The sequence below is a fragment of the Myotis davidii genome, unplaced genomic scaffold (genome assembly GCF_000327345.1).
Source record: "Myotis davidii unplaced genomic scaffold, ASM32734v1 scaffold44, whole genome shotgun sequence".
In the NCBI taxonomy this organism is placed as follows: domain Eukaryota; kingdom Metazoa; phylum Chordata; class Mammalia; order Chiroptera; family Vespertilionidae; genus Myotis; species Myotis davidii.
The window spans coordinates 4,082,470-4,096,553 of record NW_006299705.1 but is presented as its reverse complement, the minus strand read 5'-3'; the positions used below and the strand labels follow the sequence as shown (position 1 = coordinate 4,096,553).

Here is a 14,084-nt window from a genome sequence, read left to right as displayed (position 1 = left end):
GGGCTATTTTGTAACTGCACCATCCACCCAAGCCTCATTACCACCTCTTAATGAGACCCCTTTACTCCGTGACGTGCAACCGCTCCATCTCATTAAGGAAATCGCTCTTCAATGCTGATTATTTTATTTGCAGCCATAATTATATTTCTTTCGGCTAAATCACGTGCTCAAACACAACAACTTATTACTTCTAATTCCCCAACTGTCACCAAATCACCTGCACGAAACAAGAATCTAATTTGTTAAGCTGGCATGTCTGCAGATGGAAGATCGATCTTCTCTGTAGATTTCTCTAATTGAGTGAATATAGACGCCCGGAATTAGCCGCACTCGGGCTGCAGGGAGGGCTGAGGGAAGGGGTGCGGAGAGAGACGGTGGGGGAGGGAGGGAGAAGAAAGAAGAGAGGAAGGGAAATAGAGATAAGGGGAGAGAGAACGAGAAAGGAGAAGAAAAAGCAAAGGAGGAGACGAAAAGACCGAGGCAAAGAGAGGGAGAACGGAAAGGGGAGAGGAAACGGTGGGGAAATGAAAAGGCAGAAAAGAGGAAGAAGGAGAAGGAGAAAGGGAGAAGAGAGGATAAGGGGAAGAGGAAAAAGTGGAAGGAAAGAGGAGAAAGGAAGCAAAAGGAAGAGCAAGGGCAGGACGATAAAGAAAGGAGGAAGAGATAGGGAAAGGGAAACTTCTGTGTGGGAAAGGTTCACAACCTGTGCAGTGATGTCTGTCCCCACCCCCTGCCCCGAGTGCAAAGTGACTGGAGAAGCCTAGCCCGGGTCAGTCCAAAACTGGGACTAAGAAAAGAAAAAGATTGGGCCGGTGGGGCCGGGCGGGACCGAGGGGGAGGAGATGGGCGCCAGCAGCTCCAAGAAATGGCTTACAGAATTACATTTGTTTTCTTGTGATTTTATTAAAAGTCACTCCTCATCTCCAGATTGCGTGAAAATATCTACTTTCCACTCAGATACACCGCATTAACTTGTTGGAGACGAATTTGTTTGTTTGTCTATTTTATTTATTTGCTAGATAAGATTGATGCAGTCTTATTAGCGCTATATCTAGTTATAGAAAGAGATAAGGATGAGATGTTTTTCTTTTTATTCCAATTACTAGCCCTGTCACCTAACTGAATAACTGATATATGATTATTTATTCTGAGTAAATAGAAATCAGAAAAGCAGCGAACTTAACACATACAAACAAAATCTCCATGTCACTTATTATATTCCGTGTGGCTAATTGGGGCCATTAAAATTACAGGGCTAGAGGCTAAAAAGAAAGTGTAGACACGCAGTCAGGGAGGCGGGTACGGATCCGTCTTCGTTTTGTGTTGAGGGCCGCAGGTGCTAGTTGTCCAAAGGCAAAGATTTAAAAATAAGCAAGCCCAGCGCCCACGAGGAGCCATGCAAGTGGACTACATGGTTGTAGTTTGCAAACTCGGATATATGGGAAATTTTATTGCAGAAAAGAAAAATATACTGAGCTCGTGTATCGCCACAGACATCCGGGAAGGATAGGAAATCAGACTGTTTGGAGGCGATTTTTTTTTATTATTATTATTCCGCCGCCGCCGCCCGCGGCACCTCCCGCGGTTCGGGTGAGCAGGCATGGACGCACAGGGCACACAGTACTTGCATCGCGCACACACAGCCCCGGCTCCCTGCGCTTAAAAAAAAAAAAAAAAATGCCTGGAGTGTGAACCCTTGGCTTTTAAATCCCAGGTTGGGGAGCCCGGGTTCTGTAGGCAAAGAGATTTTGAGGCCATGGGCTCCGCGGTGACAACGGGACAGCTCTAGCCTAGAGCAGCCTAGAGAGAATGCTGGTTTGGGCTGAGGGCAGTCCTGTTCGGCTCAGAGGGTAAAAGCGCTCACTCGGCCCTAGAGAACCGCCGCCAGAAAGCCAGCGGGAGGAGGCTTTCTCAGGGGCAGGAGCACTCATCCAAAGCTTCGTTGGCTATGGTCTCTTTTAATGGGAACCTCCAGGGAGTTCTTTTATGCAGGGAAGTGTGGAAGCGCCTGTCACCCCTTCCAAGAGACTTGGCTGCCCTCCCAGATTTCTTCCTTCACTCACCCTACCTTCTAATCGACTCCCCCAAATAAGCCAAACATTAAGCTGTCCCAAACTCTAGTATAGACCACTGACACTCATCTGGGACAGGGAAGGGGAGGGTGTGGGGCGAGCATCGGTTCTAGCAGCTGGAGCCAGAGAAGGGCAAAAGTGGTCACTATTGTTTCAAACGAAGTGAACTTGAGAGCGTCCTGTTTTTCCCTCGAGTTTTGTCCTCAGCCTTTATTATTTTTGAGGTTCTAAGTTAGGCCTGAGGAACAAGATCTGATTTGCCATTACGTTTGGGTTATTGCATATCTGGAAAAGTAAACAGGAGTGTTCAAGTCACTTGATTTGTTTTCTGTAAGCAAATAATACCCAAAAGCATGGCTGTAATTTACCACGAATTAAAATTGATTCTTTTCATCAGGCAAGAAAATAGGAAAATGTGAGATCGTTAATTATTGAGGGAGGCGCTGCTCATTAAAGGGAACAATGTTACAATTCAGCATTTAATAGCAGGATTGTGAATAACTGCACGCCATATTTCAGCCCACTGTCTGCAAAGAAAAGAGAGCAGTTTACAAACAAGCCAAGCAGCCCAAAGTTACATTTAATAAACACCCAAGCTTTCCATAAGTGGAAAAAGCAATTAGGGTGCTGGGCACAATACCCAGCTCTTCAAAGAGCACCTGGTATATATTTTTATTCTGTCTGTCTCTCTGACGCTACAAAGGATTCACAATAAATGCAGATATACAATTAGAGGGGAAATCGAGAAGTTCACATCTAAATCAGCATATATCCAACATTGGAACACTCACTATCCGGGTATCCCGCCTGATCCCACCTACCCATCCAGTCACACCATATTTCTAAATCTCTGTACTAGGATGGCAAAGCAGGAGAAAAAGAAAACACCGGTTTTGTAGTTTCTGTTTTTGTAGTTTACATAATTAGCCATCAAGGGCTTATATATTTAAATCTATACCTCTCAGAAAGCCGACTTCTCAAAATACTACAAACTTCTCTGGCTTGGTCTGGTTGCGGGTTCCTTGGCCTTTGTGCTTCGTTAAAAAGGAGAAGGGGAGGAAGAAGAAAGAAAAAAATGATTTCCCTGTGCATCGCCCCTTGGCAGGCTCTTGTACAAAATTCAATCTCTATTTTTTATGAGAATAAACTGTCTAAATAAATTTTATTAGGGGCAACCAATATATTTTCTGGTAGTTCCCTTTGTTCCACTTCTACGTGTGTGTAACAATCTAAAACCTATTTATTGAGGAAAAATCACTGGATCCGTCATAGAAAATCCTTTTACTTTGCTTTGAAGTGATTTCTGAAGACATTATTGTCATTCCGAAGATTTGGGGGTCATTGCGCTAAAACCTCGCCTTGTTAGGGACTTCAGTTCCCATGATCATGTGGGAAATGCCTTAAATTATCAATAGCAATGGGCCTGACCGGCACTTTCCCGGCTGCCCTAGGAACGTGGGAAGATGACAGGGAATAAAACTCTAGTAAATACATCTCAGGCCCTGCCCAGGTGGATTCAGACATTGGCCAAAACGAGCTGCAGAGAGGGAACTGGGCGCCGGGGCGAGCATTTTATATCCAGACTATTGTCGTTTTCCTTGCCACGCCTGCTGGCAGCAGGCTCCTGAATCCCGGCTCTGGCTCCAGCTCCAGCTTTCATGCTCCCCACCTCAACGCCCCCACACTTCCTTCCTTCCCCCCTCCCACTCTCAGATTTCCTCCTCCCCCCTTTCCTTTATCTCTCCTCCCTCCCCCACCCATGCTTATGTTCTGAAGTCTTGGAAGAAATGATTTAGTTTGTTTATACTGCTATAAAAATCAAGACCAATAGAAAAGTCATAAAATGAAGCGGGCTATCAATCACGCCGCAACATTGTTATTCAGCGGTTACTAACAGAGATGGATAATCCTTTGATTTCGTCCCATTGTTATTACTCTGATGTGTCTTCACATTAACTATTACACATTTATTTATCGACCTGAAAAAATACAACAAAACAGAATATACGAGCTGTGCGTGTGGGAGAATGCTGCAAAGCCAGTGGTTCTGGGGGCGGCTGTGGAATGAGGACATAAGCGCTTGTTGCACACTGGTGTGGACTGCCCGCCCCCCCCTTTTCCTTCTCTTCCCTGGTCTTGGCCTCTCCTCCCTCCCTCCAGGCAGGGTTCGGAGTATCCGCAGTGCGGGCCTGCTCAGACTTGCCTGTTTGGAGACGCCAAGCCCGGTGCCTCTCTCAGGGCCCCTGTCTCTTCCTCTGACAGGTCTCTGCACCTCAGCCCCTGAGTTCCGGTCTCAGATACCCCGCAAGCCCCACCCAAGTGGGCACAAACCCCCAAGAGTCCTCGGAAACATCCAGCCAGGTGCGCACTCGAAAGCCAAGTCCAGGGCGCACACAGCCCTGCCTAGGACATCTATCTTGCTTCCTGCCGCGTGTGCCCAGCAAAGTAGCATCTAGACTTGGGGTTTTGTTTGGGGAAGGGGAAGGTTTTATTGCAGGACTCTATTTGCTTTAGGTCCAGATATTTTCCTTTCAAGCAAGAACATCCTCGCGGCTTCCAAACACACCGCCGAGGCCGGGACTCCGCCAAGCTGGAGCCCGCAGTTCCAGGGCTCCGGTCCCGCAGAGGCCGCCTTGGCAGCAGCTGCAGCGGCTGCTGAAGCTTGGCCAGGCCCAGAGCTTCGGGGGAAACGGTCTTCTCAGCTCAGAAGGAACCGATGTGTGACTGATGCCTGGCACTCACACGTGTGCATGTGTGTGTGCACGTGTGCGCGCGCCCACGTGTGTTGTGCACGAGAGGAAGGGAACGGGCTTCAGGAGAGAAGGAGTTCCATTGCCGCCCCAGAGTTCGCATTGCCGCCTCCTTTGTCTCCTTGCTCGGTCCCTGTCACACACACAGTTGGGGTGGGGGTGGGGGGGCGGGAGCGCGGGGTCGCGCGCGCGCGCACACACACACACACACACACACACACACACACACACTGTTTCGCATCTGCTCTCAGGCAGTATTTCCAATGTTTTGTGTAAGTCAATTGGACAGCGAACAAAAAAAGCCATTTGCTCGGCATTATTTAAAGCAGACTTCATAGGGCCACCCTTTTGTGGAAGCTTTATTTGCACTAAATGAATAATCTTAATTGCATCACTCTCGAATTAAAAATCAATGTTAATCAAGTTGAGAGTAGTAAATATCAGTTTTCATTGTGCCTGGGTAGAGGGCATTTTTCTTGGGTTGCAAATAAAAATACAAGTCAAATAACTTTAAAAGGGCTTTATGTTCTGCTACAAATACAATTGAAACGGATTGTTTAGGCGCAGATCAGAAATGGTACAGAATTTTGCACTTAATTTCCTCAGTTATCATTTACAATAAGAGCCTCTTGGCTTGACAGCCAAGTCTAAACAGTAGTAAATTAGTACAAATTTATACTGATTTTACTCTAATAATCGTAATAAAAGCTTATAGATTTGGCACTAATTACATAAATGCCTAATGATCTTGAAAATTACTCTGGTTAGAAATATATTACTAATCTAAACTTTGTTGTTGGCTGGCTCTGAAAAATCAGAACATTAGAAATGGTTCGCTTCACTTGTGCAAAGCACTTTAAATTGTTCAAGTAGTTTAACATATTCAAGAGGAAAATAAAGAGCATTTAACTTTATTTACAGCCTTAAGTGGAGTTGAGAGCGGAGCAGAACTTAGAAACTTTGACCAAAAGGAGAGGGTTGTGAGGAAGGATGCGAACGTGCGCCAGGCGGAGGAGAGAGAGCGGGGAGGGAAGGGGGTAGAGTTCATGAATGACACGGCGTGCGGGCGCAGGAAGCTCCGAGGAATTGACTCAGTTTTTGCGCTCTGGGTCTGCCTAGGGCCTGGGAGCCGGTAGGCTCGGGTCCTAGTCGGGGCGTCTGGACCCTAGGCCCAGGCCTGCTGAGTGGCAGCGAAGTGTACGCGCGGTCTGGAGGCCGCGGTGTGCCCTGGTGCTCTGGATTGGCAGGCCCGCGTGGCCCAAGGCTCGGAGGTGTCTCGTGGACAAGCACGCAGGCGGAAAAAACTCTCGGGTCACGCGGGGGTCATGCCCTGCGCTGTCCAGAGCCTGGCCTCAGCCCCAGGAAGATTCTGGCTCTAGGTGACAGAGCTGCGCCTTTGGAGAGAGCAGGGCGGAACTAGGAGAAGGAATGGAGTGCGTGGGGAAAATCGCTGGGAAACACTGACGGAGGTTGGGCCCGGAAGCCCAGGGCGAGGCCGGGACGGCCGCATCTGCTTTAGCTGCTGCTCGGGGCTGGAGCCTTCGGGCTGCCGCCGCCGTCGCCTCCTCCGGGCGGGCGCGGGCGGGCGGGCGGGCGGAGTGGGGGACTCTCCGGGCGCTGACATTTGCAGGCTGCCCTCCTGATTGGTCCCCTCGCCGAGCTGCTCACGGGTTCATTCAACTGTTAAGCACCTCCCCGTCTCTCTAAAGGACATTATAATGCAAGAAGCCCCCTTTTTAACCACAAACCGAATTTTCTTTCATTTAGGTGATCTATATATATCTATATAGTATAGCTTATAGCTTATATCTATTTTAAATAACTTAAAGGCGCTAAAATTTTGGGGGGAACAGCTTTCGCCCTGGAGCGGTGCGCGATGCTCTCTCACGCCGACCTCCTGGACGCCAGACTAGGTGAGTGCGCACCTCTCGCCCGGGCAGCCAGGAGAAGACGGGGCAGGAAATTGTCAATTTGTTTCTTATTTTACCTTAATGCGCCCTAAATGGACTAATTTCTTTAAAAGTAATTGTGCTGCATTAAAGTTTAATTTGATTTAACATCATCTTTTAAAAAAATCTATGTAATATGTAGATCCGGGAAAAGGAGTTGGGAAATGTTACTTTTTGTTTTTGTTATTTTTTTCTCCTCCCCTCGCTCCCTTATTACTATTATTATTTTTGGAAAGGCGATCCACCCCATCGTAATTTCTTTGGAGGTGTTTTTCTTTCTTTCCCGTCCTGTCTGCTTTGATTTGGTATATCTTTTTTCTCTTTTTTATCTCCTTCCTCTCCCCCCACTACCATTTTCTCTTCTCCTCATCCAAGTGTGATTGAATTTGTAAAAATCTGGACGAAGGAGCAGCCACTGCAATTGAAGCGGAATTGCTAAGTGTGCTCATTGAGAAGAGAGAAAAGCCAAATTCACTCGCAGGCGCGTGGCCTGCAAAACGTTTTCCTCGGCATTGCCGGTGGCCGAGAGGGACGCGCCTTTATTTCTCCGGGAAGAGAAGTTGAATTCCCTAAAGTTTGATTCACTGCGAGGTCTACTGAATTTACTTGAGTTTCTTTAATGCTGTCTGGGTTTCCGGTTTGGGAATCTTTGGTGATGGATGTGACTCCATTTTCCAAACACTTTCTCTGATTTGAGCGGGAGGCGGAGCTGATTTGGGTTGATTTCAGGGGGTGGAAGGCTTTGAGACTTATTCATCTTCCGCAAGTGAGAGGGCATCGGCTTGGGGCCGGAGGTAGATTTGGTCCAGCCGCCTAAGCACATGCAGGTGGGGCAGCAACCTCGGAACGGCTTAATTTTCTTTTCCTTTCTTTTTTCCTCACGGATATGGTCTCGGGTTCCTGGGCGCCAGGGGTTCGGTTCAGGAAAGGGACGCCGAGGCGTGTTTCATTGCCGGGACTGGGAGAGCGGAGAGCACGTGCTGCCTTCGGGAGCGGATGCGGAAAGAGGGGAAAGGGCCGGGGGCTGGGATCGCAGCTGGCAGCCCCAATCCTGGGGAGCTCAGCCGAGCGTCTTAGGAGTTTCCTTCGTAGGACGACCGTGGGAGCGGAGGGAAGCGAGGATGGGGCTGCAGGAGGCTCACGCGGGGGAAAGTCCTTCCTGGCACCGCTAGGAAGGTAGTGACCGCGATCTCCTTGCCTCCTCAGGTATGAAAGATGCCGCCGAGCTTCTGGGCCACCGGGAGGCGGTGAAGTGTAGGTTGGGCGTGGGGGGCTCCGACCCCGGGGGCCATCCGGGGGACTTAGCGCCCAACACCGACCCAGTCGAGGGAGCCACTCTCCTGCCTGGGGAGGACATCACCACCGTGGGCTCCACGCCGGCCTCGCTGGCGGTGAGCGCAAAGGACCCGGACAAGCAGCCGGGGGCCCAAGGCGGCCCGAACCCCAGCCAAGCCGGCCAGCAGCAGGGCCAACAGAAGCAGAAGCGCCACCGGACGCGCTTCACCCCGGCGCAGCTCAACGAGTTGGAGAGAAGCTTCGCTAAGACGCACTACCCCGACATCTTCATGCGCGAGGAGCTGGCGCTGCGTATCGGGCTGACCGAGTCCCGAGTGCAGGTACTGCGGGCGCGGGCGCTGGGACGCGAGACCAAGAGCGGGCGGGAGGATTTGGGCAAAGGCAGTGGGGTCTTTCCTTCCCCTGCCGGGATCCTGGGCTTCTCTTCAGAAGCCTATGCATTCCTGGGTCGAGTTAGCTCCTCGGCCCGGAAACTGGCCCCGATCGCCATCTTCCAATGGACAGGCAGGGCCTCAATCTCCCACCAGTATAACCACATCCCAGCAGAAACTCATCATAAGCGAAGCTGGCATTGTTCGACTGAGCCGCCTTCTTCCTCCCGAGAAGGGAACCTCCGCGTCTCCCACCCCCCGCGACTCCAGGAGGCTAAGCCGAGCGCGCACTTCCACTCCAGCTTGCGTTATTGACAAGTGTTTCATTACCCTCTAATGAGTTTGTATTAAGCATCTAGATAAATGGGGGAATGCAACAATTATACAGAAACATGAAAAGGGAAAAAGTAAGGTGTGGCGGCACCTTTTAAAAAAGATCCACACCTGCGTTTCACGGTGCTTTATTCTGCTGAATATCATCTTCCCGCGCTCTCGGGCAAAAATACCCCAAGTTTTGATGTTTTCAAAGAATCTGAACTTTAATGGTGCAACCAGTGCTCTAAGGGCGGCTGCAGCGATCCCCCACAGCTTCTAATACTTGGCTTACTCCTAAGAAAATGGGAAAAATTAAGGCTTTCTGTTTTGGATATCCGATCTGAAGACAGGATGTTTAGGGTGGGAAATATTGAACAGTTAGTAGACAAAATCATTACTGATCCCTGTTCTTGTCCAACTATCCTCCAAGTTGTAAATTATATATAACAGAAAACACACCTTCAACTTTTCTGTAAATTGGTAAATAAAAGCATAAGTCTAATGAGTCTCATTTCCTCCACTTTTTAAAAGAATGAAAAGCAATGTATCAAATATTTTATGGGCAAGTGCTGGAGGCGAAATTTCAAGACACACACTATACTAGTATAATCATGAGCTATCCAGGGTGCTGAAAATCTTCCCTTCCTGTCTTGGATTTGGTAGTTTCTGTCCGCTAATCCTGGGCGTCAACCTCAGCTCTAGATTCTTTTATAAATTAAGTTTAAATATCTCAGATACTTTATATTTGATCTAAGAAGAGACCAAGGTGTCCATAATTACAGAGATGAATATTTCTGCCTCCATTGGGCATTTTAAAGATAGTCTAACCTAGAAAAATAGTGTGTGCTCCTGTTCTAAATAGTCAGCAAATGAGTGTCATTGGGTACTTAAAGTGGTCAAATTAAAAAAGCAATATTCAGGTATAACATAGATTAATATTTTTACTCAACATAAGACTGGTTGGTTTCCTTAGTGAAAGCTGGAAGCCCTGAATCATGGGCCTTTGATATTAAGCACCAAAAGAATGTTAATTGCATTGTGCGGATAAATATTACTAAGGCTCTTTAATTTTTTTTACCTTGCACCTCCTTTTAAATATGAAGTTGAGCCCAAACTTTAAAAATCACATACCATTTCGACACTTCTATTACTGCTAATGATAACACCAGCTTGTTAGAATCTTGTAGATTCAAAATTCATAATTTACTTTTTGTCTCTCAAGAGAAAACCTATCTAATAATTTTTGCTTTAAAGAGTAAAATGCTATTGCTTAACCTAGACATACTGATAATTAGTTTAAATTAAAATAGAACTTAGAATCACAAATAAAATATAATTGGACAACTGACTTTATGAAAAAAGAAAACGAGGTCTATTAAACTTTATTAGATCTTCCAAAGGTTAATGGCAGTGAATCTTTTAATAGAAAAAGTTGTAAATGAAATAAAATACAAACTATATAAAAGGAACAGTTTCAAAAAGTACACAAAAGAATAATCAAGAAGAAAGAGACAAAGTACTTTAATTGTTCTAGCATAATGCTCAGCAAAGATAATAGCTTGAGGCTGCTGATAGGAACAATTTAATAGAATGGCAATTTCAATATTTTTAAAAATAATGTTCCATAGTTTAAAAAGTAATCAGATCAACATAACCTTTTTAATTAACATTTCAAAATGATTAACATTATGTAATGTAATGCAAAAATAATTTATGGAAAATGTATTTACTTCACAATTCACTCTACCATTGCTCCTTGACCAAATTTAAATTAAATAGTAATTGGTTTATGTTCTTATATGATGAGTACTTCATAGTTTTCTTTATAGTTAACAGATTGCCACACATTCTTTTCAGTACGCGGGCCACTGCACTGATTAAAAATGATGGAAACATTTCATTTATTGCAATTGTATGTTTTTAAGGATGCTTTCTGGTTGCAGACTAAATGTCCCAACATACTTATTTTTTTTAACCCATATCTGGTATATATAATACTTTTAAGTATTAATGCACCTCTCCTCACATAGAGGCCAATTCCATGTCTGGTATTGCTCCCCTTTTCTGGCTAGTATAATAAAACCATTCCTTTTATAGCATGCCATTATTAGAAACCAATTTCAGAATTATTTATAACCTGGAATGGCTTATTAAGCAGCAATGCGAGAATCATGCAAATTACGCGATCAAATGCAATATAATAAGCATAATCATTAGTCTCTAGCACGGATTAATTAACTTTCAATATTTTATTTACATAAAAACCAAATCAGTGAAATAACTTCTGCACAGTCAGGCTTGCCTTTCAATATTTTATAGGAACAAAAATAATGTGCTGTAATTCCATTGACCGTGTCTCCCAGAATGGCCCTGTCACCTGCCACATCTTAATAGGGGGACAAGCTAAGAGTATTTTCTAGTTTTCTAATGGAATGAGAAATTGCATTTTCTTCCTCTCCCAGCACTATTAAAGTGTAATGAATTCGGCCCAGAGTTCACGGCTGGCTGATCGAAATGAACCTGAGATCTAGGCTTTAATACAGCTCCCCAGATTTCCTCCCAAATCTTCACATTAATCATTTGCTGGATTCCAATGAGATCTTCATAAAGCATTTGCTTGGAAGGGGGAAAAAGTAATATTCTCTTCTTCTCCCTCTCTTTCTCTATTTCTGAGCCATTTATAAGTGGGGAATTAAACGGACTATATATTTTAAAATACATTTACAGTATGTCTATATTACTGTAACAGCAGATATCACAAAAGTGGATTTTTAAATTCCAACCTCCATTAGATTCTCACTGTTGTATTAAGCATTTTCTGAGAAGAGCTGCATTTCAAACTGAGTACAAAGTTGGCCTGTGGCTGCGGTTAATATATTTCCTGGAGTTGTCATCTGTGCATTCTCAAAATCTCCCTTAGGTTTTGCCTGCATTTTAATCCGTCATGCTCTAGTTTTCAAGTGGAAACATTCACATTTTAAAAACATATGCATCATAGCTTGGAACGGAGATGCTCAGACCCCATGAAGACTTTTTTCCCCAACCCCAGTAAGCCATGAAACATAAAAAATTTTGTAGCCATCATTTGACTACTAACCCTCAAACATAATTGAGCACTATTTTTCGAATATTCCTACAATATTTAGTTTTTTAACAGCTGTTCTTTTCCTCCCGTGCCTGAGATTCAGAACCTTACTGGTGGGTGTATTTTCTACTGAAATTCTACCGGGCAATCCCTCCCCCTTCTTTCTTCTGTTTCTCTCCCCACTGCCCCACAGAAGTCCACCACCTTCCTCCTCTGCTGTTCATCCCAAACATTCAAGCACTTCGGGGTTCACTGAAACTTGCAAGGTGTTAGAAACAGGCAATTAATTTGTAGGTATCTATCAAAATATATCCGGGTGATTTGAGGGACCCTATCAAGGAGACAGACACGGTCTCTGTCTAGGGCCCCATCGGTTTACCTTCCCCCAGTACCCCCTTGGGTGGGTAGTACAAGGCAACCTGTGACCGCAAGTCTCCTCGCTGTGCTTTCCTTGGCTCCTGCAGGTTACCCTCCACAGAGGGCCTCTAACAGCTCAATCCACCACCGGCTGCATTGATCCCAGCCACCACCCTGGCCCTGCTGCCTCATTAATCCGCTGTGCCACCAGCACAAGGGGCTTTAGCAGGAAAGGGATAGAGGTCTTTACCCAATCGGACACTGGTGTAAACAGAAACATGGGAAATGGGGAAGAAAGCAGAGAAATATAAAATGGTGGGCGATGGCCCGATATGGTAGAACAGGCCATGGCCAGCCCAAAGGCAGGCAGAATTCTAGATTGCAAAATGCGGTTGACGCTGATGAGCAGAGAGTGCATGGCTTACCGAGAAGGGGTCAGGTACTTCCGGACTCATGATACTATAGCTTTCAGAATAAACACTAAAGAGCTTGGGTTACCCGCAGAATAACCTTTTGGCCACAAATATGGTGGTCAAATTGCACTGGCCAAATTCTAAGGTGAAACTCAATCAGTATTTGAGCTGTGTCCCCTACCATTTACATGTATGCACAGTAAACCTTAAACTGACTAGATATTAAACTGAAAGCCTGCCAAGTAAGCATGCTGGCTAATTTTTTTTTAAAAAGATCAAATTAAAATATGGAAGACGAGAGGTTATCTTGATCAGGCAGTTTACTTTCAGAAATAGTGAATATGACATCTATAGGTTAATTTGTCTGGCAAGGCCTGAAATTCCAGGGTCATTGTTAAGAAAGGACGCACAGGAAGCTTATTTCCATTCGCAGTTTATTTTATCAAACACATCTCATTTAAAAAGACATATGGGTTTGTCTAGCAAAATTAAACTTGACTTATAACTAGTGTGAGCTTTAAACTGACCTTTAATTTATAGCAGTCAGAAGATTTCTTCTGGTTTAAAGGTGAAAGGGGAAGGGGGTTGAGGAAATTGGAAGCCTTGTTATTTGGGATCCTCAGTAAGTTCCCGCAAAGAACAAACTTGAAGGCCCCGGGGCCCAGGGCTCTGGCAGCAGGTCGCTGCACACCTGCACAGTGCAGATAAAGGTGCCTTTGCAGGGGTTTGTGAATGAGGCAGAGACTTGTGTCAGTAGTGCTGTTTGCTATGAATCAGAAAGTCATGGTGGCGACCCAAACAACGCTGTAGCTCAGTAGCGCTTGCTTTCCTACACGAATCACTGCTCTGTCATCCGTGGCGTTAGGGGTTTTCCTTTGTCTTTCGATTTTGAAACCAGCTATGTCATGCACGGCCCTTCATCAATTTCCAAATTTCCAGCGTTTCTGAAAATTCTATACCCCAATCAGTGTTATAAGGCACGCTATTAAGCCACATGGGTATACATGTTTATCTTCATTTGTACACCTGTGGATCCAGCCTTGACACATGTCTGCCTGCAGACCTGTGCATCTAAGCCGTGCACCGAATGCGCCAGCATGCAGGGGCGTGGGGAACACTGAGCATGGGGGTATGTTTGCACTCCGTGCAACCGCCTCAGGGCACGATCACTTAGGAAGGGAGTGGGCGCTTGGTGGGTGCAAGGGGCGCCGGATGACTCGCGCTGTTGGAGAACCAGGGTCTCTGGCTGGATGTGGGGGCGTGTCGGACCTATGGCACTTGTTCGGCCTGAGTTGAGTGGGTGTATCTGACCGAGTTTCTCGGACTCAAGCCCCCGCCCCCGTGGCCGCGCCCGCTCCCTAACAGTGCCCTGTTTGTTTCCCTCCCTGCCCGCTCCAGGTCTGGTTCCAGAACCGGCGCGCCAAGTGGAAGAAGCGCAAGAAGACCACCAATGTGTTCCGCGCGCCCGGCACGCTG

General features: G+C 46.1%; 1 protein-coding gene across 1 annotated transcript in view; it reads left to right on the top strand.

The window, feature by feature from the left end:
- Positions 1-6,529: 6,529 nt before the first annotated feature.
- The window catches only part of OTP (orthopedia homeobox), a 16,257-nt gene continuing 8,702 nt past the window's right edge, over positions 6,530-14,084 (top strand). The window contains exons 1-3 of the mRNA XM_015571571.1: positions 6,530-6,735; positions 7,978-8,387; positions 14,007-14,080. Coding sequence (XP_015427057.1) covers positions 6,699-6,735; positions 7,978-8,387; positions 14,007-14,080 — 521 coding nt within the window. The 5' untranslated portion in view covers positions 6,530-6,698. The remainder of the gene's footprint in view (positions 6,736-7,977; positions 8,388-14,006; positions 14,081-14,084) is intronic.